At 40.2% G+C, this 27,442-nt stretch overlaps 1 protein-coding gene across 5 annotated transcripts in view; it reads right to left on the reverse strand.

Moving 5' to 3' along the window:
- LOC122544065 (AT-rich interactive domain-containing protein 3A-like) overlaps positions 1-27,442 on the reverse strand; it is a 452,979-nt gene that overhangs the window by 17,415 nt on the left and 408,122 nt on the right. For all 5 annotated transcript variants that reach the window (XM_043683220.2, XM_043683170.2, XM_043683096.2 and 2 more), the window contains exon 4: positions 11,526-11,709. In XM_043683220.2, the coding sequence (XP_043539155.2) occupies positions 11,526-11,709 (184 nt within the window). The remainder of the gene's footprint in view (positions 1-11,525; positions 11,710-27,442) is intronic.

Raw genomic sequence — 27,442 nt, forward strand, 5'->3', positions numbered from 1 at the left:
TAACACAATGTCACACTGAAGCAGTAAGTGTTCACTGTATTTTACTGTATTATTCACTATAACATGCAAGTGATAATAAATCATTCTCATTCAAATTAATATGAAAATTCAATTGTCGCTCAGAAAAATCAGGTTTGTTGAGTACACAATAGGGACATTATGGAAAACTAATGGATGGTCATGATTTGGAGATACCAGTGTTGGACCGGGGTGTACCAAGTTAAAAATCACACAACATCAAGTTATAGTTCAACAGGTTTAATTGGAAGCACTAGCTTTCAGGTGGACACCCACCTGATGAAGGAGCAGCGCTCCGAAAGCTAGTACTTCAAATTAAACCTGTTGGACTATGACCTGGTGTTGTGTGATTTTTAACTAACGGATGGTGGTATTGATTGGGGGATTTCCATTCAGCTGCAGGTTGTTTTGGGGCTGAGATATATTGGTTAGGATGAGGTACAGTTTGATTAACAGGATGGGAAGAGTGCATAGGAAATACAGGGGATGGAAATGTCTTTTTTTGGGTGGGGAGGGATGTACATTGTCAAAGTCACAGGATAGCTGAGCAGGAGGCAGTCACCCCCTTCCCTGGCAATAATACTGTCAGGTTTCACATTGTTCCTTGGACTCTTGGCACCAGCCTACTTCACTATGGCAGAAATCCAAGTGGTGGTGGAAGGAAATCATCAATTGGCTGTTTAATAACTATTAACTGGACACTGCCATGGTGCTGAATTTTACAGACTCACATGCCATTCTACTCCCTTGGAAAATGGAGCATTCTGTCCTTGTTGAATGAATTCCCAACTGCTGCAGCTTGTCAGTATTCTACTTTATAAACTTGCATGACCCACTTCTGAATAGAATTACAATTATAAATTGGAATATCTTTGTTTTAGAAGAATGAAGTGGGAACTAGAGTTTGTATTTTTTGGCATTAATACTCCAATACATTAATTGGACTGAAACCTTTATGTTTCTACATAGTTCAACAAGTTAACGTGTTCAAAAGACTGGAAGTATTGAAGACAAATTCACTAATGATAGAAAGACAGGCAGGAAAGCATGTTGTGAGAAGGACATAAAAATTCTGCAAAGTAAGAAAAGTAAGTTAAGTCAGTGGGCAAAAAAATGTCAAATGGAGTATAATGTAGCAAACACAGACTTATTCACATCGATAGGTTGAATAGAAAAAGTGGATGATTATTAAAATGGGCAATGTTACGGAATGCAGCAGTACAAAGGGATCTGGACTTCCTTGTATGTACATATCACAAAAGTCAATATGCACATACAGCAAGTAACTAGGAAGGTAAATAAAATGTTCTTCTTTAGTGCAGAAGGGATTGAATATAAAAGTAGGGAAGTCTTGCTCAAACTATACAGGACATTAGTGAGGAGAAAGTGAGGTCTGCAGATGCTGGAGATCAGAGCTGAAAATGTGTTGCTGGAAAAGCGCAGCAGGTCAGGCAGCATCCAGGGAACAGGAGAATCGACGTTATGCCCGAAATGTCGATTCTCCTGTTCCCTGGATGCTGCCTGACCTGCTGCGCTTTTCCAGCAACACATTTTCAGGACATTAGTGAGACCAATCTGGAGTCCTATTCAGAGTTTAGGTTCCCTTATTTGAAGAAGGATATATTTGCGCTGGATGCAGTTTAGAGAAGGCCTGTTAGGTTAATTCACAGCATGAAGGATTTTCGTTTGAGGAAAGGGTGAACAGATTGAGCCTGTATCCATTTGAGTTAGAAGAATGATCTTATCGAAAACATATGGTTAGAGTCATAGAGATGTACAGCATGGAAACAGACCCTTCTGTCCAACCCGTCCATGCTGACCAGATATCCCAACCCAATCGAGTCCCACCTGCCAGCACCCAGCCCATATCCCTCCAAACCCTTCCTATTCATATACCCATCCAAATGCCTCTTAAATGTTGCAATTGTACCAGCCTCCACCACATCCTCTGGCAGCTCATTTCATACACGCACCACCCTTTGCGTGAAAAAGTTGCCCCTTAGGTCTCTTCTTTATCTTTCCCCTCTCACCCTAAACCTATGCCCTCTAGTTCTGGACGCCCTGAGCCCAGGGAAAAGACTCTGTCTATTTATCCTATCCATGCTCCTCATAATTTTGTAAACTTCTATAAGGTCTCCCCTCAGCCTCCGACGCTCCAGGGAAAACAGCCCCAGCCTGTTTAGCCTCTCCCTGTAGCTCAGATCCTCCAACCCTGGCAACATCCTTGTAAATCTTTTCTGAACCCTTTCAAGTTTCACAACATCTTTCCGATAGGAAGGAGACCAGCATTGCACGCAATATTCCAACAGTGGCCTAACCAATGTCCTGTAAAGCCGCAACATGACATCCCAACTCCTGTACTCAATACTCTGACCAATAAAGGAAAGCATATCAAACGCCTTCTTCACTATCCTATCTACTTGCAACTCCACTTTCAAGGAGCTATGAACCTGCACTCCAAGGTCTCTTTGTTCAGCAACACTCCCTACGACCTTACCATTAAGTGTCTATGTCCTGCTAAGATTTGCTTTCCCAAAATGCAGCACCTTGCATTTATCTGAATTAAGCTCCATCTGCCACTTCTCAGCCCATTGGTCCATCTGGTCAAGATCCTGTTGTAATCTGAGGTAACCCTCTTCGCTTTCCACTACACCTCCAATTTTGGTGTCATCTGCAAACTTACTAACTGTACCTCTTATGCTCACATCCAAATCATTTATGTAAATGATAAAAAGTAGAGGGTCCAGCACTGATCCTTGTGGCACTCCACTGGTCACAGGCCTCCAGTCTGAAAAACAACCCTCCAACACCACCCTCTGTCTTCTCCCTTTCAGGCAGTTCTGTATCCATATGGCTAGTTCTCCCTGTATTCCACGAGATCTAACCTTGCTAATCAGTCTCCCATGAGGAACCTTGTCGAACGCCTTACTGAAATCCACATCTACAGCTCTGCCCTCATCAATCGTCTTTGTTACTTCATCAAAAAATTCAATCAAGTTTGTGAGACATGATTTCCCACGCACAAAGCCATGTTGACTATCCCTAATCAGTCCTTGCCTTTCCAAATACATGTACATCCTGTCCGCCAGGATTCCCTCCAACAACTTGCCCACCACCGAGGTCAGGCTCACTGGTCTATAGTTCCCTGGCTTGTCCTTACAACCCTTCTTAAACAGTGGCACCACGTTTGCCAACCTCCAGTCTTCCAGCACCTCACCTGTGACTATTGATGATACAAATATCTCAGCAAGAGACCCAGCAATCACTTCTCTAACTTCCCACAGAGTTCTCTGGTACACCTGATCAGGTCCTGGGGATTTATCCACCTTTAACCGTTTCAAGACATCCAGCCCTTCTTCCTCTGTGATATGGACATTTTGCAAGATGTCACCATCTATTTCCCTACAGTCTATATCTTCCATATCCTTTTCCACAGTAAATACTGATGCAAAATATTCATTTAGTATCTCTCCCATTTTCTGTGGCTCCACACAAAGGCCGCCTTGCTGATCTTTGAGAGGCCCTATTCTCTCCCTAGTTACCCTTTTGTCCTTAACATATTTGTAAAACCCCTTTGGATTCTCCTTAATTCTAGTTGCCAAAGCTATCTCATACCCCCGTTTTGCCCTCCTGATTTCCCTCTTAAGTATACTCCTACTTTCTTTATACTCTTCTAAGGATTCACTCGATCTATCCTGACTGTACCTGACATATGCTTCCTTCTTTTTCTTAACCAAACCCTCAATTTCTTTAGTCATCCAGCATTCCCTCTTGCTACCAGCCTTTCCTTTCACCCTAACAGGAATATACTTTCTCTGGATTCTTGAGGCTACCCATTTTCCAGCCGTCCCTTTACCTGTAAACATCTGCCTCCAATCAGCTTTCGAAAGTTCTTGCTTAATACCGTCAAAATTGGCCTTTCTCCAATTTAGAACTTCAACTTTTAGATCTGGTCTATCCTTTTCCGTCACTATTTTAAAACATATAGAATTATGGTCGCTGGCCCCAAAGTGCTCCCCCACTGACACTTCAGTCACCTGCCCTGCCTTATTTCCCAAGAGTAGGTCAAGTTTTGCACCTTCTCTAGTCAGTACATCCACATATTGAATCAGAAATTTGTCTTGTACACACTTAAGAAATTCCTCTCCATCTAAACCTTTAACACTTTAGCAGTCCCAGTCGATGTTTGGAAAGTTAAAATCCCCTACCATAACCATCCTATTATTCTTACAGATAGCTGAGATCTCCTTACAAGTTTGTTTCTCAATTTCCCTCTGACTATTGGGGGGTAAATAATACAATCCCAATAAGGTGATCATCCCTTTCTTATTTCTCAGTTCCACCCAAATAACTTCCCTGGATGTATTTCCGGGCATATCCTCCCTTAGCACAGCTGTAATGCTATCCCTTATCAAAAATGCCACTCCCCCTCCTCTTTTTCCTCCCTTTCTATCCTTCCTGTAGCATTTGTATCCTGGAACATTTAGCTGCCAGTCCTGCCCATCCCTGAGCTATGTTTCCGTAATTGCTATGATATCCCAGTCCCATGTTCCTAACCATGCCCTGAGTTCATCTGCTTTCCCTGTTAGGCCCCTTGCATTGAAATAAATGCAGTTTAATTTATTAGTCCTACCTTGTCCCTGCCTAACCTGACTGTTTGACTCACGTCTGTTCTCAGTTGTACCAGTCTCAGATCGATCTCTTTCCTCACTATCTGCCTGAGTCCCACCCCCCCTCCCCCACCTTACTAGTTTAAATCCTCCCAAGCAGTTCACGCAAATTTCCCTGCCAGTATATTAGTCCCCTTCCAATTTAGGTGCAAACCGTCCTTCTTGTACAGATCACTTCTACCCCAAAAGAGATTCCAATGATCCAAAAATGAGAATCCTTCTCCCTTACACCAGCTCCTCAGCCATGCATTCATCTGCTCTATTCTGCCCTCACTAGCTCGTAGCACTGGGAGTAATCCAGATATTACTACCCTTGAGGACCTCCTTTTTAAATTTCTACCTAACTCTCTGTCATCTCCCTTCAGAGTCTCAACCTTTTCCCTTCCAATGTCATTGGTTCCAATGTAGACAATGACCTCCTGCTGGCCCCTCTCTCCCGTGAGAACATTCTGCACCCTCTCTGAGACATCCTTGATCCTGGCACCAGGGAAACAACACACCATTCTGCTTTTTCTCTGCTGGCCACAGAAATGTCTGTCTGTACCTCTGACTACAGAATCCCCTAACAGAATTGATCCCTTGGAAGCCGACGTACCCCTCGTTGCATTAGAGCCAGTCTCAATACCAGAAACTTGGCTGTTTGTGCTACATTCCCCTGAGAATCCATCACCTCCTACATTTTCCAAAACAGCATACCTGTTTGAAATGGGAATATCCACAAAAGACTCCTGCTCTAGCTGCCTACCTCTTTTAACCTTCCTGGAGTTAACCCATCTATGTGACTGTATCTGAGACTTTCGCCCCTTTCTATAACTGCCTTCCATCACATACTGTTGCTGTTGCAAATTCCTCATCGCTTCTCGGTTGAGCTGCTTAGAGGACAGCTCCTCCCATAGGGAATCTAAAATTAGAGGGGATGCTTTCTAAGTAAGTGGTCTCCCTTTAAAAACAGCAACGAAGAGGAATTTCTACATTCAGTGGATCATGCATCTTTGGAATTCTCTAGCTTAGAAAGAAGTCAAGCTTAGGTCATTCAATATATTCAAACCTGAGTTAGGCAGATTTTTGAATTAGAAGGAGCCAAGAGTTATGAAGGGCAAGCAGGAAAGGGGAATAATGACCACAATCAGATCAGCCATAATCTTATAGAATGACCAAGCAGATTCAAAGGGTCAAATGGCTGCCTTTTTTGATCTTATTCTGTTCTTTCACTAGTACACTCAGTGTTATTGAAATCTTTCAAAATTGTTACTTTCGAAGATGAAAGCATTAAATTATTCTTCATGTAAATTTTAGATCTGAACTGATCTCAGATAATTGAACTCAACCTGAACTTCAATAGTGACTTTCTGTTCTGATGATATGGAGATATATTTATCAAGAGAAATATCATTTATGTGAAAGGTGCATGAAGGCAAAACAACAGCAGGGTTTTCATAGCAACAGCAAGGAGATAAATATTTTTTAACTAAGCAAAATGTAGGTGACTCATTAAAGATCAGAGAGAACTTCAAGGCAAATAGGAGAGATGGTCAGAAAATATGTCATTATATGGATGATATTAGGAGTAATTTCTTTCAGAGTTCAATATAGAACTCTCGTTTAAAGTATTTATATAATGGAAGATGACTAATGTCTGAAATGCAGCAAGATACTTAGATACCTACATCCAGAACCTCAACCTGAGCTACAAATTTTCTCAAAACTCGCTAAGATACTTAGGAAATTATGGAACTGTTAGTTTAACATGTATGAAGAAAAGAAAGAGGAAACGTATGTACTTGTAATTATGTTATCAGATTGCCCCAAAAACAACATTATATTTTTCTCCCAAGCATAGAAGTCCAGGAAGATATATGATGCAAGTTTTTAACTTGATAAAATACCTTGGTAAAGTGGAACCAAGTAAACTTTTTAGCTGCATGCAGACCTTAAGGACAAGGAATTAAATTTGCAAATTAAGGACATCAAAAGAAGACGATAAGAGGGAGAAATAGTTTTGCAAAACAATGCAGAACAAATCACTGGCATGAGTTGTGGAACAAGAGCTCCCAATCAGTTTCTGAAAAGATCTGGGCAAATTCCTGTCAACAAATGAAATTTGGTGAGTAAGAAATTTGTGGGCAAGTAATTGGGGACTTATTAGTAAAGTGAAACTGCTCTGCTGAAAGGCATAAACTTTAAACTTGGTTAGGTGTGCAAAATGGAGTGTCTCAGATTAGCCACCCCATATATTCTCCGACTGATCTACATTGCTATTGAAGTCACCCCAGTCAAAAAGGGTTCTGCTATTGTTCCTTTCCTGTGCTATTATGAAGAATAGAAACTCCAAAAAATTGTGGTTTGGAATTGTTTGAAAGCATGATTCAGGAATCTACTAACATTCACCTGGAGAAATAGACACTATAATTTCAGAAACATCAACCATGGTTCATGAACCTGTTAGATGAGAAATACATAAAATAAATTTAGACACAAGCTAGTAGATATTATTCATACTGACTTTCATATGTTTTTTGATAATGTTCCATATATAAAGCTTTAAAGGTCACTAAGGATCATGGATAGAAGAGCAAATTTGAAGAATCCCTACAGTGCAGAAAGAGACCATTTGGCCCATTGAGTCTGGACCAACCCTCTGAAGAGCATCCCACCCTGACCCACCACTGTCCCCATCCTATCTTCATAACCCTGAATACATTTGCTAATCCACCTAACTTGTACATCCCTAGACACATTATGGGGCAATTTAGCATTAGCCAATCCACCTGATCTGCACGTCTTTGAATTAGTTCACTAGATTTAGAATTGACTTTGCTGTCAATATCAGAAAATGCCATTAAACAGAAATCTGATGGAAAGAACAGACTTTATTGTTTAAAATAGCCATTTCATGCTGTCTATGACCTTAAACTGCTAAACAAGCAGCCTCTTGTGTCCTTCAGTGTTGTTTCTCCATTGCTTAACAGAGTTTTTTATGTTGTTTTCTCTTCCTAACATGACGGCAATTAAAGGTCTGAAAATTACTGGTGCTGCACCTATAATGTACAAACAATGGTCTAAGCATTGATTGATGCTGACTAAATTAAAATGGCATAACAAACCAGCCTATAGGAATTACCTGTTGAGCTGAGTTTGAGAGGCCTTTATAAGTCACCTAATCATTGAAGCTTATGATTGTGTTAAGCTGAAATGTAGTGTTTGAGTTGGGCCAGCTCCCACATCATAGCACCTAATCCCTCTGGATTGTAGACTCTACTTCACAGTCCCTCATAGGTAGTGGCACAGTATTCGTGTCACCGGACTAGTAATGCAAAACCCCAGGCTAATGTTTTGGGGCTACATTTGACTCCCAGCACAGGAAATTGTGAAATTTTGAATTCACTTAAATTTGGAAATAAAAGCTAATCAAATGCTGACCATGTAACCCCTGCAAACTGTGGTTAAAACCCTAACTGGTTCATTAATGTCCTTCGGAGAAGGGGAAATCTACCAAATTTACCTGATCTGGCCTATATATGACTGCAGACTCCCAGGAATCTCGCTGAATCCTTCATGCCCTCCAAAATGTCCTGGAGCAAGCCATTCAGTTGCATCAAAATGTTTTGAAGTATAAACAGGACAAACAACCTGGCATTGACCTGGGCACCAGAAATGACAACAGGAATGCAGGTCCGTTGACCTTGCAGAGTCCTCCTTACCAATATGTTTTGGCTTGTGACAGAATTGGGAGAACAGTCTCACAGAATAGTCAAACTAAACCTGAGATTATTCCTGATGAAGGGCTTTTGCCCAAAACGTCGATTTTGCTGCTCCTCGGATGCTGCCTGAACTGCTGTGCTCTTCCAGCATCACCAATCCAAAATTTACCTAAACCTGAGATAAACACACTCACAGATTACACGCAATGTCCCAGACATCTCCATCACCATCACTATCACCATCACAATCTCGGGCATAGCCTGACAAACCTGTAGAGAGACCTAACAGAGTTGATGGCACACTAGTGCATAGTCAGGAAGGAGTTGTCTTCAACATTGACTTCAGAACTTTCTGATTACCATCTACTGCCAACCTCTTGTTGATGGAATGTATGGAATGTATGGAATCCACGTGATATAAACTGACCACTCTCAGTGGTCAGTTTATATCACACGGATTCCATACATTCACTCCACATATCAAATAACTGCTAATGACATTCGATACCGCAAAGGCTTTGGGCCCAAACAACATTCTAGCAATAATACCAAAGATTTATATCAAGCAGTGCTACTCTACTACAACAGCAACACTAAAACCTACCTAACAACATGGACATTTACACAATCAAGTCCTAAATGCTCAGATACTGGAACAGTGCATGTCACGGACAATCTCCAGACCTGAGCTGATATGTAGCTTTAACATTCATGTCACAGAAGTGCCAAGAAAACAGCATTTCCAACAAAAAAGGATCTAACCATTTCTCCTTGATGTTCAATGGCATCACCATTGCTGAATCCCACATTATTATCATTCAGGGTTTACCACAGCCCAGAGACTGAACAGGACCTGCCATATAAATGCTACAGCTTTGAGAGCCCCATTTCCTATCCACCATCTACAGGGCACAAATCAGTTGTGATGGAATACTCTCCACTTACTTGGATGAGTGCAGCAACAAAAGCCTGACACCATCCAGGACAAAGCAGGAAGACAGAGAGGACTGCAGATACTGGAGAGCAGAGTCAAATAGTGTGGTGCTGGAAAAGCACAGCCAGTCAGGCAGTATCTGAAGAGCAGGAGAGTCGATGTTTCGAGCATAAGCTCTTCATCAGGAATCATCACATTCCTGATGAACAGCTTATGCTCGAAACGTCGACTCTCCTGCTCCTCGGATACTGCCTGACCGACTGTGCTCTTCCATCACCACACCATCCAGGGCAAAGCAGCTTACTTGATTGCCACTCCATCCACTGACTTCAATATTCACTCTCTCCAGCACTGACACACAGTGGCAACGTTGTGTTCTATCTACAAGATGTTGTTTCTCCATTGCTTGACAGAGTTTTTTATGTTGCTTTCTCTTCCTAACATGACGGCAATTAAAGGTCTGAAAATTACTGATGCTGCACCTATAATGTACAAACAATGGTCTAAGCATTGATTGATGCTGACTAAATTAAAATGGCATAACAAACCAGCCTATAGGAATTACCTGTTGAGCTGAGTTTGAGAGGCCTTTATAAGTCACCTAATCATTGAAGCTTATGATTGTGTTAAGCTGAAATGTAGTGTTTGAGTTGGGCCAGCTCCCACATCATAGCACCTAATCCCTCTGGATTGTAGACTCTACTTCACAGTCCCTCATAGGTAGTGGCACAGTATTCGTGTCACCGGACTAGTAATGCAAAACCCCAGGCAAAACTCCAGGCATTGGAGTAATGCAAAACTCCAACGATATCCCAACAGCACTTTCCAAACCTGCACTCATTACCACCTTGAAGGACAGGGCAACAGATACATGGGAACAGGACATCCTGTAAGTTCCCTTTTAAGTCACACACTACCCTAATGGAGGAGTATCTCACGGTCATTCATTCAAAGTCCTGTATGGCCCTTCCTAACACCACTGTAAATCAACCTGCACTTCAATGACTATAGCTGGTCAAGAAGGCAGCTCATTGTCACTTTCTCCAGAGTAATTAAGAATGGATAATAAATGCTGGCCTAGCTAGCAATGCCCAAATCCCATAAAGGAATGTAAAAAGTTCTTCCATTACGGACCACATGTCATTGTCTCGCCAAATCATTCCTGATCCCAACAAACTCTGGTACTATCTATTTTTTAATTTCTTAAATATTAATCCATGAATATTCACCAAAAAAGTCTCAATTTTAAAACATGCCGTCTTGTTTTTGAAATGCTCCATCACCTTGCTTCTCACTATCTATGTAATTTCTTTCAGATCCACAAACCTCTGAGATACCCATGCTCTTCTCATTCTAGCCTCCTGAGTGTCCTGAATTTATTCAGTTGATAAACAGTGCCAATGTCTTCAGTTGCCAAGATCCTAAGTGCTGGAATTCACTCCCTAAGTCCATCTACTTCACTTTCCCCTTTTAAGACATTCCTTACAATGTACCTTTTTGACCAAGCTTTTGGTACTTTCACCTAATAATGTGGTTTGGTGTAAAAGAGTTTTAGTGACCTTTAGACCTGCACTGGCTGCACTGGCTCAGTTTACCATGAAGGACTGTCCTTCTGAACCTATGCCCTCAGATTAAACCAGTCATCTCCCTCTAATGAGATAGCAGCTTTGTGGTCAGGCAGATTATGGTGACTTTATTTTATTACACTTCTTTGAACCAGATATTTAAATGTAAACCTCCAAGGATCGCCATTGTTGAATATTTTCTCTTTCACTTGCCGTACAAGTTGTTGAACCCTTACTTTGGGTTAACTGTTGGAATGGACAGATAATTTCTCTAATCTTCACAGTTTTTAAATTGCTTATTTATTTTATTCACCACCATATTCCACAGCCCACAGTTCTGAAATTAGCTAGTCACTGCCTCGGTCAACAAGGATTTTGTATTGACTATCAGGAAGTCCTGCTCTCTGACTTACACAACACCCAAAACATTTTCCATCTGTCTACCTTAGTGACCCAACTGAGTTTGGCAATGTATTGAGTGGACAACTGTAGTGAAAATAAGCAATGGATGACAATCCTGATACCAACTGGTTAAAGAATCATGCTGTCATACTGCACAAGCAGCGTGCCTATATAGGGATATTTCTCAGATCATTCTCTTGTAATATTAACTACAAAATACTTTTTTATAACTTACTGGGTTCTCAAGGTGAAAGCAGCACTAGTGATAGAGGTAGGGAGGTTGAGGCCTTTGGTGATTTCGCGCCAGATCTTCTTATTGATGACTTCCACTAAGCCACCTTTTTCAGTGACCAGCTTGTACAGACTGTACAGATCTAACACCTGCTTGGCCATGATGGGAATCCGATTCACTGGAGTCCCTGTGTAAATGAAAAAAATATCCACAATCAATTGCATTAGCTTCAACATATCGACAGACATCCCACTGTTATAGGCCAATTAATTTGACCAAGTAAAACACCTAATTGCTCACTTTCTGTCAAAAAGGAAAAATATTTACTCCTCTTCTCGGGGTATTGACGTTACAAAGATAATTAATATAACAATTACTACTGTATTGTGTTCAACATAATTTAAAGAGAAGCTAGATCTAGAATATTTAGCTCCAACTTGTTTTTTTTACGGAGGAGCTGGAGAGCATGGCATTGACCCAAACTCAATGACAACACTCATGTGAAGATGGAAAAGAGTGAGATTAAACAAAGAAGTGTTTAGGTGACACCAAACTTAGAGTTTTAAGAAAATTGCGGGGCGAATGAAAAGTAACCCATACTAACCCTTCCAGGTATTCAGTTACATCTATTATTTTGCTATTTTTATACATTCCCATTTAGTTAATTATCTTCCTGAAACTCCTCCAGACTTTATTTCAAATAACCTATGGAACTGTTTGCCTTGGAGTAATATAAACCAATAGAATGGATCTATTTAGTCTGATCAAATGCATCGATTTCACTCCTGCTATTACCAAAATTAGTCTGGTTTAATTGTGTGACATGAGTGAAAACTAACTGTCTGTAAAGATGATCACTCTGGTAAAAAGTAAAAATAATAAACTGAAAATGAGCAAGATTAAGTATTCAGTAATGAGTAGATATTCAGTGATGCTCGTAGATAGACCTAAATGTAGCAGTCTAGATTTTATTCAAAGTCCAGGGCACCTTTATCTAAAGAAAATGGCGACAGCAGGTGGTTAAATGATTTAACAGAGGCACTGAAACCAAATGTGTTCATTGGAGACCAATCAGTGCAATCCCAGATGTCATTGCATTTTGGCTCAGTACTTAGCACTGTTGCCTCACAGCACTAGAGACGTCAGGCGACTGTCTGTGTGGAGTTTGCACATTCTCACCGTGCCTGCCTGGATTTCCTCTGGTTATTCCAGTTTCCTCCCACAATCCAGAGATGTGCAGGTTGGGTAATTGGCCATGCTAAATAATAGGAGAAAGTGAGGTCTGCAGATGCTGGAGATCAGAGATGGAAATGTGTTGCTGGAAAAGCGCAGCAGGTCAGGCAGCATCTAGGGAACAGGAGAATCGACGTTTCGGGCATTAGCCTTTCTTCAGGAATGAGGCCTCATTCCTGAAGAAGGGCTAATGCCCGAAACGTCGATTCTCCTGTTCCCTAGATGCTGCCTGACCTGCTGCGCTTTTCCAGCAACACATTTCCATGCTAAATAATATTGCGGGATGTGCAGGCTAGGTGGATTAGTCATGGGAAACACAGGGATACAGGAATGGGGTAGGTCTGGGGGGATGGATGTTCTTCAGAGGGTTGGTGTGGATTTGATGGGATGAATGGCATGCTTCCACTCTATAGGAATTCTATGCAGTTCCTCAACCCAACCACCACCAACAGTGATTTCCCACTTCTCTCACCACAACTGCATCACTCTCTAGGTTAAGTTTGGGAATGCGAATGAGTTTACAATGTTTAGCCACATTCAAAATATTGTCAAATCTTCCAATGATGAAACAGTTCTGTCAATCCGCAGCTTAAATTGAACACCAAGCATGAGCTTGGAAATAAGATGAAATGAAGTTTAGACCCAGAATTCATTAACCTCAACATAACTGCCCTGGAATCATCCACAAACATTTAACAGGATCAACTATTTGCATTCCTTGATTATAAATGCTGGATAAAGGCTGCATGATCTGTATCTGTGGACTCATCTTCCCTTCTTCAAAAACTGAAGGGTGAAGAATAGAGGCCAGAAAAAGTGCTGAAATGAGGAAATAGGGCTTACCGCCCTGAAGTGCATTCTGTCTTCTTGCATTTGCCAGTGTTTTCAACCACGACTCTACACAAGTACATGTGAATAGTTGAGAGATGTCAAAATCTGGGTCCTCAGCCCAAACCTATCCCACTGAAATGCTGCCTCTCCCTGAAGTGCCATGTGAACATGACAGCAAACATAAGGTAATGACTCTAGAAAAGACAAGCCTGGGAAATGCAGCAAGTAGAGATAAAGAACCTTGTTGCAGTCTCATTTATTTCTAATTGCTTATCAGATGAAGGTCTTAGTGTTAGCTGGTGCTCCAGGAAAGAGTCTACTGCAGCACGCCCTTGGTTTTATTTTTGGGAGTGGGTTTCCACTTGTTGATTAGGATCCTGTTTGTAGCTACTCTGTTTATATTTGGATCAAGGCAGATACTCCATCCTCAGTCTTTGGCAGCAGGATCATGAAACTCTCATCTTAAATCCAAAGGTACAATTAACATTTTTCTAAATTATTGATGCCCTGAACGCATTCTGTCTAATTTGTGCAAAACTTTGGCACAGCAATTTCAACCAGGATCCAAAGTATATTGCTTCAGCTTTTGAACAAAACCATCACATTTGCTGGGGTTGTTAAATGCTCAAACCGCACTGCAGATATCATGAGATATGGGATGATGTATCAATATAGAAGGCAGATTATTGAACCTGATAATGTGTGTGTAAGTGGTTCTTTTGTATGCTTGGCCTTTCTAATTAACCCGAGGTTAGCCAAGAGAGCAGTGTAGTAAGCTGTGGATTTATGATAATAGCATAAAGACTAGTTCATTAAATATATGCCTGGCTGTATAAATCTTAGTGCACACAAGTGTTTCCTTCAAGGAGAACTTAGAAATTACATTGGCATGGGATTTGTATTCAAAAATGTTGCATCTTTCCCAGTGAATCAAATAAAGACAGAAACATTTGGTGTTTCAAAATTATCTACTTCATGGTTTTAATTTCATTCTGGTCTTCAGAGAATTTAACACTCCCAACATTGATTGGTGTATAAATTCAACCTTTGGACATATCCCCAGAATTCAAGGTGCTGATTTTTTTGTAAGTATCCATTTTTAAAGGGGTACAAGGGCCGAGTGCTGTACATCAACATATTATTTTCACTCCTGTAGCTGGATTCAAATTCATGTCGAGCCAATTACCCTGGAGTCACAACTTGAGTTTCCATCTTGCACTCATCAGGATAAATACAAGAATACCAAATTTCAAACAATCACAGCAATTTCTTATTTTTGTTCATTCATGGGATGCGAGCATTGCTATTTGGGGCAGCATTTTTTGTTTGTCCCTAGTTTCCTTTGAAAAGGTAATGGCCCAGTCAGCAACAGCCGCATCCCATGAAAGAATAAAACAAAACTACAGGAGAAAGAAGTGCTGATTGATTGGTAAATTAATTCTGATTGGTGAGGTTTTTCTACGGAGACAGCAACAGGCAGCTGTGACTGCAGTTGGTGCCAGTTGAGGATTTCCTGAACAAAGCAAATCATCTGCCATGATATCCCTTATGGAGAACTGCTCCTTGAACATCCTGGGTAGGTTTTCTTCTGCTCAGAATGTTTTTCCTACTTCTCCCTCTTCCATCTGTTTGTCCTGCTGTGCCTCTAACACTCAATGCCATGTACTGATCCAAGGTAAACTCCTGTCCTTATATTTGGGAGCAAGTACTCTGTGCAGAGTTAGATCTAAATCCTTCAGCATGTGTCCTATATCTCCCTGCAGACTAGAACATCTTTAAATTAACCATGACTACAGTTGAACCAAGAGCCAAAATCAACCAGCAATTAACCAGAAAAGTAGTTTGTAATCCCTTCAAACAGCCTTACTAGAGGTTCCTTTCTGCTGCTGAAAACATGTTCAATCTTACATGATGAGAAGACAGTTTTATCTGGAGAACTGAGTTGAAAAATATCGGTACAGTTACGCAGCCAGACAAACATCTCCACAAAGTGGAATTCAGTTTGACTTAAACAAGAACAGTGCAATAGTATAACAGCTTCCATTATGTAAGCAAACAGGCAGTTACAGTATTAAGTACTGAGGAGCCCAATTGCATGCTCAACCTGTTTTTTATGAAATTAACCCATTTCAGCATTTAAACCCATTTGTTTAAAATCAGTTATATTTTGTTACAAAACTCTATAAAAGAGAGGCAGCTATTTAAGCTAATTATATTTTTGGCAAGAAGTTGGATGTGCAATTATTTATATTTCAATATTTTTTGAATATTGAAAATTAAACTCAGTCTTCTTGAGAAAAACCAACAGATCCCATTTTTAATCTACAATAATGTACTTTTGGGCCAGATTTTCATGCAGTCAGGGAGAATCCATGGGCCTTTAGAAATGGTGAGGGGGTGTTAATGTGGGTATATTGTCCATATTTTCTACAAATCCAATTTTAAACCTCTGGTTCATCAGCCCAACCTCCACCTCTGCCTTGCCCATCCCCTCAACTCCCAAATCCCCAGGCTGAATTTTGGATATGTGACTGTGGAGCAGTGTGGCAGTGTGGTGTCTTCTAACCAGCCTTGGCATTTGGCCTTTCCATTGTCACCTAGGATCTTTTTTCAGGATTGTGGGCCTGGTTCAATTGTGCCCCATATCCTTGGAGACAAAATTGGATTTGGGGTCTTTAAACTGAGGGGGATGTGGAAAGAGAAATTTCCAAACTCAACCTCCCTGCCTTGGGAGCAAAGATCTGTCCTTATGTCTCTTTGCAAAATGAATCAATTGGGAATAATTTTTTTCTATGAATGCCATGATCTACAAGCAGGGACGAGCAAGGGTCCAAATCAGAACTCTTTGTTGGCAATGTCTTGTTTAACTCCTTCACCTTTATTAGCTTCAGCACAAAAGTATTAGGTAAATCCAATTTAATGTGTAAAAGCAAGTGGTATAAAATTGATGAAAAACTGGTGTATTTTTACTCAATTGAAACAATGTTTTTTAACTCAAACTGACACATTTTTATTTTAACCAATTCACTTATATTGCTAACTCTATGCTGATGTTTTTTTAAAAAAGTGATTTCAAAAAAATACAGTTTGCATTTCATATTTCTCATGGAATTGCTACAGTGCAAAAGAAAGCCATTTGGCCCATTGTATCAGCATTGGCTCTTTGAATGAGCAATTCTGCCATGTTCACAATATAATCCTATACATGATTCGGAGATGCCGGTGTTGGACAGGGGTGTACCAAGTTAAAAATCACACAACAACAGGTTATAGTCCAACAGGTTTAATTGGAAGCACACTAGCTTTCGGAGCGACACTCCTTCATCAGGTGATGAAGGACAATCACCTGATGAAGGAGCGTCGCTCCGAAAGCTAGTGTGCTTCCAATTAAACCTGTTGGACTATAACCTGTTGTTGTGTGATTTTTAACTTAATTCTATACATTCTTCCTTTACAGGGAACAGTCCAAATTTGCTTTAAATGATTTGGTTAAACCTGCCTCCATCAGAAGCTCAGATGTTAAAGTTCTGAATTGGAGTTAGGCGAGTTTTGATGGTACAAGCCAGCAACTTTCAAAAGTTGATAGGAGTAGACTGTCCACAGGAAAAGGGACTTCTGGCAAGTGGGAGGCTTTCAAAAGCGAGATAATAAGAGTTCAGAGACAAGATTTTCCTGTCAGACTGAAGGGGTAGGGCTGGTAGGAGTTTGCAACAATGCATGAATAGAAATATCGAGGTTTTGGTCAAGTATAAGAAAGCAGCAGATATCAGGTACAGACAACTGGGATCAACTGAATCTCTTGAACAGTAGAAGGGGAGTAGGGGCATTCTTAAAAATGAAAATCAAGAGGACAAAAAGGGGATATGAGGTAGCCTTGGCAGATAAGGTTAAGGATAATCCAAAGTAATTCTACATGTATGTTAAGGGCAATAGAGCAACTAGGGTGAGAATAGGGCCCTTTAAAGATCAACAAGGTTGTTTTCATGTGGAACCACAGGAGATGGGTGAAATACTAACCGAATATTTTGCTTCAATATTTATTGTGGAGAAAGACATGGAAGCTAGGGAACATGGGAAATAAATATTGATGTCTTGAAAATAATCCACATTACAGAAGAGGAGGTGCTCGAAGTCTTAAAAAGCATAAAGGTAGATAAATCATCGAGACCTGCTCAAGTTTCACACCAGAGATTAGTAAGGAAAATTAAGGCTCATTGTATCTGAGGTAATGTATTGACATGGATAGAGAACTGGTTGGCAGCCAGGAAGCACAGAGTTGGAATAAACAAGTTCCTTTCAGAGTGCTAGGCAGGGATGAGTGGGGTGTCGCAGTGTTCAGTGCTGGGACCCCAGCTGTTCACAGTACACATTAACGATTTGGACGAAGAAATTGACTGCAACATCTCCAAATTTGCAGATGACAGTAAGCTGGATGGCAGTGTGTGCTGTGAGGAGGATGCTAAGAGGCTGCAGGATGACTTGGACAGACTGGCTGAGTGGACAAATACCTGGCAAATGCAACATAATGTGGATAAAATTGAGGTTATCCACTTTGGTCACAAAATAGGAAGGCAAATTCTTATCTGAATGATGGCAGTTTAGAAACGGTGAAGTGCAATGAGACCTGGGTGTCATGGTGGAACAGTCACTGAAGGCTGGCATACAGGTGCAGCAGGCAGTGAGGAAAGCTAATGGCATACTGGCCTTCATAGCGAGAAGATTTGAGTATCGGAGTAAGGATGTCGTGCTGCAGTTATACCGGACCTTGGTGAGGCCTCAGCTTGAGTAGTGTTTTGGTCTCCTAGTGTGAGAAAGGACATTCTTGCTATTGAGGGAGTTCCCGTTCACCAGACTGATTCCCAGGATGGCAGGACTGACATATGAGGAAATACTGGATTGACTGGGCTTGTACTGACTGGAATTTAGAAGAATGAGGGGGGAATCTCATAGAAACAGAAAAAATCCTGATGGGACTCGACAGGCTGGATGTGCAAAGAATGTTTCCAATATCGGGGAAATCCAGAATTAGGGGTGATAGACTAAGAATAAGGGGTAAGTCATTCAGGACTGAAATAAGAAATAATTTCTTCACTCAGAGAGTTGTGAACCTGTGGAATTCTCTTCCACAGGAAGCAGTTGGAGCCAGTCCATCAGATATATTTGAGGGGGAGCTAGACATGGTCCTTGCAGCTAAAGGGATCAAGGCGTATGTGGAGACGACGGGAATGGGATACTGAGATTGCATGATCAGTCATAAGGCTCGAAAGGCTGAATGGGCCTACCTCTGCGCCTATTTTCTAGGTTTCTATGTTTCTAAGTGTATTCAAGGACATTTTACGAAGTGAGGGCCCCTAGCAGAGATACAACCACAGGCGAGGTGCCAGAGGACTGGAGGTGGCTAATCAGGCTATTCTTGATGAAGGGCTTTTGCACGAAATGTCGATTTTCTTGCTCCTCGGGTTGCCTGACCTGCTGTGCTTTTCCAGCACCACTCTAATCTAGACTCTGGTTTCCAGCATCTGCAGTCCTTGTTTTTACCTGGAGGTGGCTAATGCTGTGCGCAGGAGAAGTTGTTGGGAGGGATTGTGAGAGACGGGATTCACCTGCATTTGGAAAGGCAAGACAGATTAGTAATAGTCAGCAAAGTTTCATGCATGGGAACTCATGTCTTACAAACTTGATTGAGTGTTTTGAGAATGTGACCAAGAAGATAGATGAAGGCAGAATGGTAGACGTTGTCTACTTGGACTTTAGCAAGGCCTTTGACAAGATTCTACATAGTAGACCACTTAGTAATGTTATATCACCTGGGATTCAGGGAGAGCTTGCCAAATGGATGCAAAATTAGTTTGATGGTAGGAGATAGAGGGTGGTTGTGAAGGGTTGTTTTCAGACAGGGAAGCCTGTGTTCCCCAAGGATCGCTGCTGGGTTAACTGTTGTTTGCCATTTATACAAATGATCTGGATCAGAACTTAAGAAGCATTGTTAGTAACTTTGCAGATATCACCAAAACTTTAGTGTTCATCCCAGAATGCACCAAGTCTGCTTATTTGAACAGCTTCTTATTTTTATACTTTGAAAACTTGTTCTGAATAAGTGGTTCCAACTTCAAGTGAGATACATGACGCTGCAATCGATCTGAGTCTTGTCAATATTGCACCATTTCCTCGGATTTTCTTTACTGTTACTCAGTAAAGATCCATTACCCTCGCAGAGCAAAATCTTAATAACTATCAAATGGCCCATCAATTAAATTTGATTATTGATATCATTGCTGCCTTTGTAATATATAGCTCAGTTTACAATTAATTTCTATCTGCTAAAGAAAATCAACACTAAGTTTAAACCAATGCATTTCTGATCTAACACATCTTTGATAATGCTGACAATCTGGGTTCAAGTAATTAATAAATCAATATACAGTAATTTAATTAAAACTAAACAAACAATGATTCTTCATAGCCATGATGAAATTTGATTTCTTTACATTAAAATGCATTACAACTTCAGCACAGATGGGGCACCCATGAACTGTATGCCATCTCAGATGGATCACTGTCCCTAGTTTCCACTGAAGGAGAAAGTATTTTGCCCACATAGTGAGACTGAAAATGGCTAGTTCTGTATAATTCCCATGCATTTGCTGGCGGTGTGGTCTGCACAATATTGGCAGAGGTCAAAATGTCATCCTGTTTGCTAAGAAAATGTGTTAAAAACATGGTTAAGTATGGCGGTTACTAGAACCACTTTGTGTGATTATAAAACAATTTGTGAGGATGTATTTTACTTCCATATTTTCAAATCTTTGGAAAGAAATAAATGGGAGAAGGGTGTTTCTAAGTTCATGCAAAGCATTATAGACAAACTCTGCAAATGTGTAAACATGTGCAAAGTTAATACTCTCCTTAAACTACTTTATCCAATGTCCTTAGATTTGCACTATTTTGTCATTTGTGACTATCAGTAATGGTGAATTAGTGCATGTATCAAAATATTTGACCATCCTTCAGTGATTCAGAGTTACAAGTTTGCAGTTATCATCATAATTAGAAGTAGCTCTGCAAGATACAAAAACACACCCCTTAATAGAAGCCATGGGGACATGGTTTCACAGAATTCACAACCGATCAAATACTAAACTACACTAAATCATGAATGTTAATCTTGCATCATCTTTCCAGGCTGCAGCTGGAAGCTGCTATCTCACTTGGTACCATTAAACTCCCAAAACAAAACATTTTAACAACTTAAAATAAATGAAGGCAAGGGCCAGATTAATGAGCCCAAAAGAACTGTCGATATCTTAGACTACACAGCAATCTCTTAAATATTGCTCCATGAGAAACAAATGTAGTATATAGCAAAGTAAAGGAAGATTCTGTGAGATAGCTAGCCACATTACTCAAAAACACAAAACATACTGACTGGAGGTTTTGTCTTGATATAATTGAATATATTGAAATTTTCATCCTTACGAGGAAGGAACCATTATCTGTCTAGCAGTCTTAACAAAGGCATGAAAACCAAGCTGGAACAAGTACCTGCAACTTAATTGTAACATTTTTTTTTGAAAAAGAATTGTGGCTGAGTGTTTTGTTTGGTTTTAAAAATGGAGTCAGGCTACATTGCCTGCGTCTGATAAAGGAGATTTATCCGTTTTCAATATTCAATCAGATGTATTTTACCTGAAATGCACCGACAATAAAAAGCAAAAGAATTCCATGACCGGTATAACTTTTGTCAGCAGCTGCTGGCAGTGATGGGTCATGTATCATTCTTAAGAGAGAGTAATCACAGATAACACTGAAATTTTCTTGTCAGCACAAAGGCAAGTGAAGCAAAGCTTGCACCCCAAATTAACCCTTTTCTGCCCTTGCAATTTTAACACGGTTCTCCCGACACTTTTCAGATGATGTAGTCACTGTGACATTCCTGAAGAAGGGCCTGTGCCCGAAACGTCGAATCTCCTGTTCCCTGGATGCTGCCTGACCTGCTGTGCTGTTCCAGCAATAAAGTTTCAACTTTGATCTCCAGCATCTGCAGACCTCACTTTCTCCTCACTGTGACATCACTAGCAAAACAAATAAATAAATTTGGAGGCACGGAATTTGAATCAAAAATACATAATGCCGAATTATGAGTAAAGTAAATGACATTTGATGCCACTTGTCACCTTTTGAAAAGTCAGCCAGCTTAGTGTCTTCCATAACGATTTTGCACTCGATATTCATATATGTTGATGCTAGTTCAGAAAAACAAGAGCAACTTACATTCACAAAGCAAAAACAGAGAGTGCTGGAGAAACACAGCATGTCTGGCAGCATCTGTTGAGAAAAGAACAGAGTTAACGCTTCAAATCCAGCGACGAACAACCTGAAACGTTAACTCGGTTTTTCTTTCAACAGGTGATGCCTGCTGAGTTTCGCCAGCAATTTCTGTTTTGTTTCAGGTTTCCAGCATCTGCAGTTCTTTGTGTTTGCATTCAAATATTGTGTTTAATATAATAAAACATTCCCGAACGCATCAAGTAAAACTCCCTCAGCTGCGTCAGGAGACATCGGGCCACATGACAAAAAGCTTGTTCAAAGGGGTAAATTTTTCAGCAGTACATTAAAAAGCGGAGGATGAGTTGGAAAAGTAGAGAGGTTTAAGTCAGGAATTCCAGAGCTTAGGACCTTAGCAACTGAAAGCATGACTGCTAAATATTGAGCAATTAAAATCAGGATTGTTCAAGAGTTCAGAATTAGAGGAGGTGAGATATCTCAGAGGATAGTGGGAATAGAAGAGATGACAGAAACAAGGAGGGGTGAATTCATAGATGGATTTGAAAACAAGAATGAGAATGTAAAAATCAAGATGGACATCTCCTATAGCATTCCAGAAAGAAGTGGGGACTTTGACTTTTGGATAACTAACTAGGTGGTTGCCCCCCCATAACAGAGAGGTGACTACCATTTAATTCAGAAACTGACCTCATTTAAATTTGGCAGGCAATCCAAAGAACGTCCAGGTTTGGGGTAGGAATGGGGGGGGGGAGGAATCAATCAAGTTCAATGCCATTTTGAGGAGGGCAGGGCATGCTCTGAGGTACTTCTGTATCTCCCTTCTCCAAATTAAATTCAGTCTTGTTTGTCTTATACATAAAAAAGGAATGCTTCAGGCAGTGTTTGACACTTCCTTTTTTGCTTTATTCAGCATGGTAGACAGGGCACCTCCTGGACAGATGAATTACTGAATGCTTAAGTGCTCATTTGCGTCTTTTGTTTCTATTCACATGGTGTGGGTGTCACTGTTCAGGCCAGCATTTATTGCCCATTCCTAATTACCCAGAGGCAGTTAAGAATTAACCACATTGCTGTGGGTCAGCAGTCACATTGAGGTCAGGCCAGCAGGTTCCTTGCTTAAAGGATATGAGTGAACAAATCATGACAATCAACAATGGCTTCATGGTCATCATTAAACTTCTAATTTCACATTTTTTTTGAGTTCAAGTCCACCATGTACCATGATGGGATTTGAACCCAGCACTGCAGAACATTAGCTGGCTCTCTATGTTATTATATCAGCAATAACACCACTGGGCCATCTCCTCCATTCCACCAAAGAAAACACAGCAATAACACCAATGAATGTCTTGGCTACTGTGTAGTTAGTGGCAAGAAAGGGAACAAAGAATTGAATCCAAGTTTTAGTAAATGGTTCAGTTCTTATTTTAAAGTGAGATCACCTGTCCCTGTAATTCGATAATATTTTGATTTGATACTGAGTTAAGTTGCAGAAGTATCAGCAATTTGGGAAGCTGAGTTGGCAGGGACACTAAGAAGAATTATACTGCATAAAATAAGAAGCTAAAAGGCACAAACTTGAGATGTTAGAGTATCAGCTTAAAATCTGCCCTAAGATGTTCTATAGTGTTTCACACACTGCATTGCAGGCTCTACAGGAACAGATATTACTGCAAACTGGAGTTATCAAGCACATTGAAGTTGAATGATTCAATCATTTAATATAGAGTAAATAAATTTATAGACTCAAGGCATGAGCATCTACAATATGAAACATTTTTGTCAATGATTTATCATAGTTCTTTTTATCTCAGTGAAGATGCAGTTAATAGCCAGGCACATAAAACAGAAAACAGTCTGCCAGAATTTTGGTACACTAGGTGCAGAATATCAATGTTTCAGCTGTCATTACATCCTAGTTCAACTCTGCAGACATGACTGCTTGTTACTTTGCCATCAAATCTGTGAAGCGCTATTTAAGCCTACACCACTGTAATTCCACAGTCTGCCACTGCTTCTGTTCACAAATCTAACTATTATGTAGTACATCAGTTTACAGTTTGTAGCACAGTGGCGAAATATAGTTTATTTTACTGCTTTCAGATGGTAAGGTGAGAAAATGTGATGTATCTTGAAACTGAGATAAAACAAGTTCATTCTGTTTGATGACTGGACTAACTGTAAATTATCTAGATACTGGGCAGGTAAAGGCACACTCTGGGAAGCAATGGACCAACAATAGCAACAACTTGAGATAATTGAAAATGAGGGAAAAATGTGGTTGCCCCAGAGATGATGGGATTTATGTCCCAGTCATAATGGTGGGCAACTTGAAGTGGAATTTAGAGAAAATGCTGTTTCATAGATTACAGAACAGTACAGTACAGTTCAGGCCCTTTGGCACAAAGTGTTGTGCTGTGCATTGATCTTAATCTAAGACCAACTTAAACTACACATTCCTCAATATACAGCCATCCATGTGCTTGTCCAGCAGTCGCTTAAATGTTCCTCATGTCTCTGACTCTTCTACTACCGCTGCCAGTGCATTCCACACACCCACCACTCTCTGTGTAAAGAACCTACCTCTGACATCTCCCCTATATGTTCCTCCAATCACCTTAAAATTATGACCCCTCGTGACAGCCATTTCTGCCCTGGGGAAAAGTTTCTGGCTATCTACTCTATCTATGCCTCATTACCTTACACACCTCTATCAAGTCACCTCCCATCCTTCTCTCCAGTGTAAAAAGCCCTAGCTCACTCAACCTCTCTTCATATGACAAGCCCTCCAATTCAGACAGCATCCTGGTAAGTCTACTCTGCACCCTCCCTAAAGCATCTACATCCTTCCATTAATGAGGTGACCAGACATGCTCACAATATTCCAAGTGTGGTCAAACCAGGGTTTTATAGAGTTCCAGAAAAACCTCACAGCTCTTAAACTCAACCCCCCTGTTAATGAAAGCTGAAACACCATACGCCTTCTTTACAACCGCATCAACATGGGTGGCAACTTTGAAGGATCTATGTACATGGACCCCAAGATCCTGCTGTTCCTCCACACTGCTAGGAATCCTGTATTTAATCCTGTATTCAGCACTCAAATTTGACTTTCCAAAATGAATTATTCTGCAGTTGTCCAGGTTGAGGATGTAAGATTTGGGAGGTGCTGCTGAAGTAGTCTTGGCAACTTGCGGCAGTGCACCATAAACCATACCACAGCCATGGTATGCAAGTGGTGGAAGGAATGGATGTTTAAGAAAAGGATGAAGTGCTGATAAGAAACTTGCTTAAATTTTGGTTGGTGTGTGAATCTCATGCAGAACCTGCTTCTGGATCATAATTCAGGCTGGTCATACCTTGTGCAGGAACAGTAATTAACATGCTCTTTAGTCCAAAGAATTCTGGAACCAGAGATGTTAATGGGATCAGCTCCCAAGGCTATCAAGTAACTTTCAGAGTGATATGCTGTCCAAATATCAGACTTCAGAGATAGCACATAAGATCCAATAGTATGTATCAAACTTACGGTATTTTAATGGTTCAACTAAAAGGCTAAATAAACAGAATATATAAGGAACTACATTTACTCTAACTCATGAATAATCAATTTGATCACTCGATCGTGGCATATAAATTGTGACCTGAGGTACCTCAACATATATCCTCTGTTGTGTTGCAACCATCTATTTACAGTTCTATACAAATGTTGTCAATGAGTGCAGTGTTTCTGTAAATCATTTAAATGTTGGAATTTAAAAACATAAGGAAAATTTCTAATATTCAAAGCATGACATGTTTCTCCAATTATGACATTAATTTTACAAAAAACTCATGTGCTATATCCTTAACAAGATGAAATCAACAACAATGAAAACAAAAAATGTGTTACTTATTTTTGTCACGAACATCATCCAGTGCTTCTCGGTCATGTACAGTTCTGGATCAAAGACCTTTGTCTATGATACATTTTAAATCCAAATCTCAGCAGACTACTCACTACGCCAGAAGCAAAAAATTTCTATTTCCCATTCTATCTATCCTCTGAGTCTCTGAGGAAGATGAGCCAATTAGTGTTAGATTACTGGTTGCTTGGATCGTGGATTTAAACCAAATGGGAACTGAAGTAAGACTTAGCACATTGACCAGCAGAGAAAGCAGATATGCACCTGAAGTGCATGCACATTGGATTTATATTAAAATTAAAGGCACAAAGACAGTGTTCTCCTCTAACTGATTCACCAGCTTCTTCTATGCTGTTACGCTATTTTAAAATAACTTTGAAATAAAAGTTACCAGTTCTGCTCTCTTTATCTTTACTCCAAAACTGTGGAATATCTTTCTGTCCTCCCAGCATCCACAGATTGATTTTCAACATCAAAATTACATCTGAATTTATGTTGTCTTCTTGTTTTTTTTAAACCTCTGGTATTCTCCTTTAGTATTGTTCAACCTGGCACTGCCGGTTAAGAAAGTTCTAGCAATGATTTTAGAATTTTAACTTTAATACATAAATTTACTTTCAGACAAAGGAAATGAAATTCAAAGAAGAGTTATGAAAGGGCAAATTCAATAAAATGCACCTTTGGTTAACTTGTTAAATTCATTTTATTTCTTAATTATGTTTAGCTCACTGACAATAGCCATCAGTTTGGTATGAAATACAGTGGCAATCGTTTTGGAGTTGTAACCAGAGACAGTGAGAATGAATTCAATACATCCAGCAATGATTTGCCTACTGTTATCAAAGAATTTGTTTAACAAACTTTAAACAAGGGCAAGTAAACTATGAACTCTATCTGATTACCCTAGATATAATTAGATCAATTTGTATAATGAGCTAACGGAACAGGTTACAGGCCTTTTCAACAATAGGAAATAAAACTAATAACTTTGCCTGATCTGGCCTAGATATGATTAGATTTGCCCAATGTCTAATATTTTAAAGGAGCAGGGCACAGGGGGGACCCCACAACAGGAACAGAGAAGAGAACCATGCAACAGGCAGTCATCAGCAACCACAGAAAATCTTATATCAATGTAGGAGGTCGAGGATTGGCAGCTTAATGTTTCAGAGCGGAGGAGTTGCATTACTGATTAAGGAGACTGTCACAGATGTACTTGGATGCTCATCTAGCAAGGTAATTTGAAAGGTGTAATCACAATGGTAAGATTTTATATATAGGCCTCACAATAACCAACGGGAATCAGAAGAACAGATATGTAAGCAGATCATGGAAAAATATAAAAACAACTGATGAAGGCAAGCATGCTGTACACCTTCTTTATCACCTTATCCATTTAATTAATTAATATTCATTAAGAACAGGAAGACATGTGTTGTGTCAGGGTTTGTATGTGAAAGCTCCTGGATGCTACTATGATCCCAGGCTAATGCATCTGCAGGAAGTGGCTGAAGTTCAAGCAGCTTCAGCTGAGAATTTATGAGCTGGAGGCTGAACCACAGGCTTCCCAGCTACGGAGAATGAAAATAGCATTTTCTGGCTTCAATCAATAGATTATAAAGTTCTCATTTCCAAGTATACCCCTGCCCCGGTCATGTTTCTTTT

Source organism: Chiloscyllium plagiosum, unplaced genomic scaffold (genome assembly GCF_037043375.1).
Source record: "Chiloscyllium plagiosum isolate Xiang-an unplaced genomic scaffold, Cpla_swu_hap1 HiC_scaffold_1, whole genome shotgun sequence".
Taxonomy (NCBI): domain Eukaryota; kingdom Metazoa; phylum Chordata; class Chondrichthyes; order Orectolobiformes; family Hemiscylliidae; genus Chiloscyllium; species Chiloscyllium plagiosum.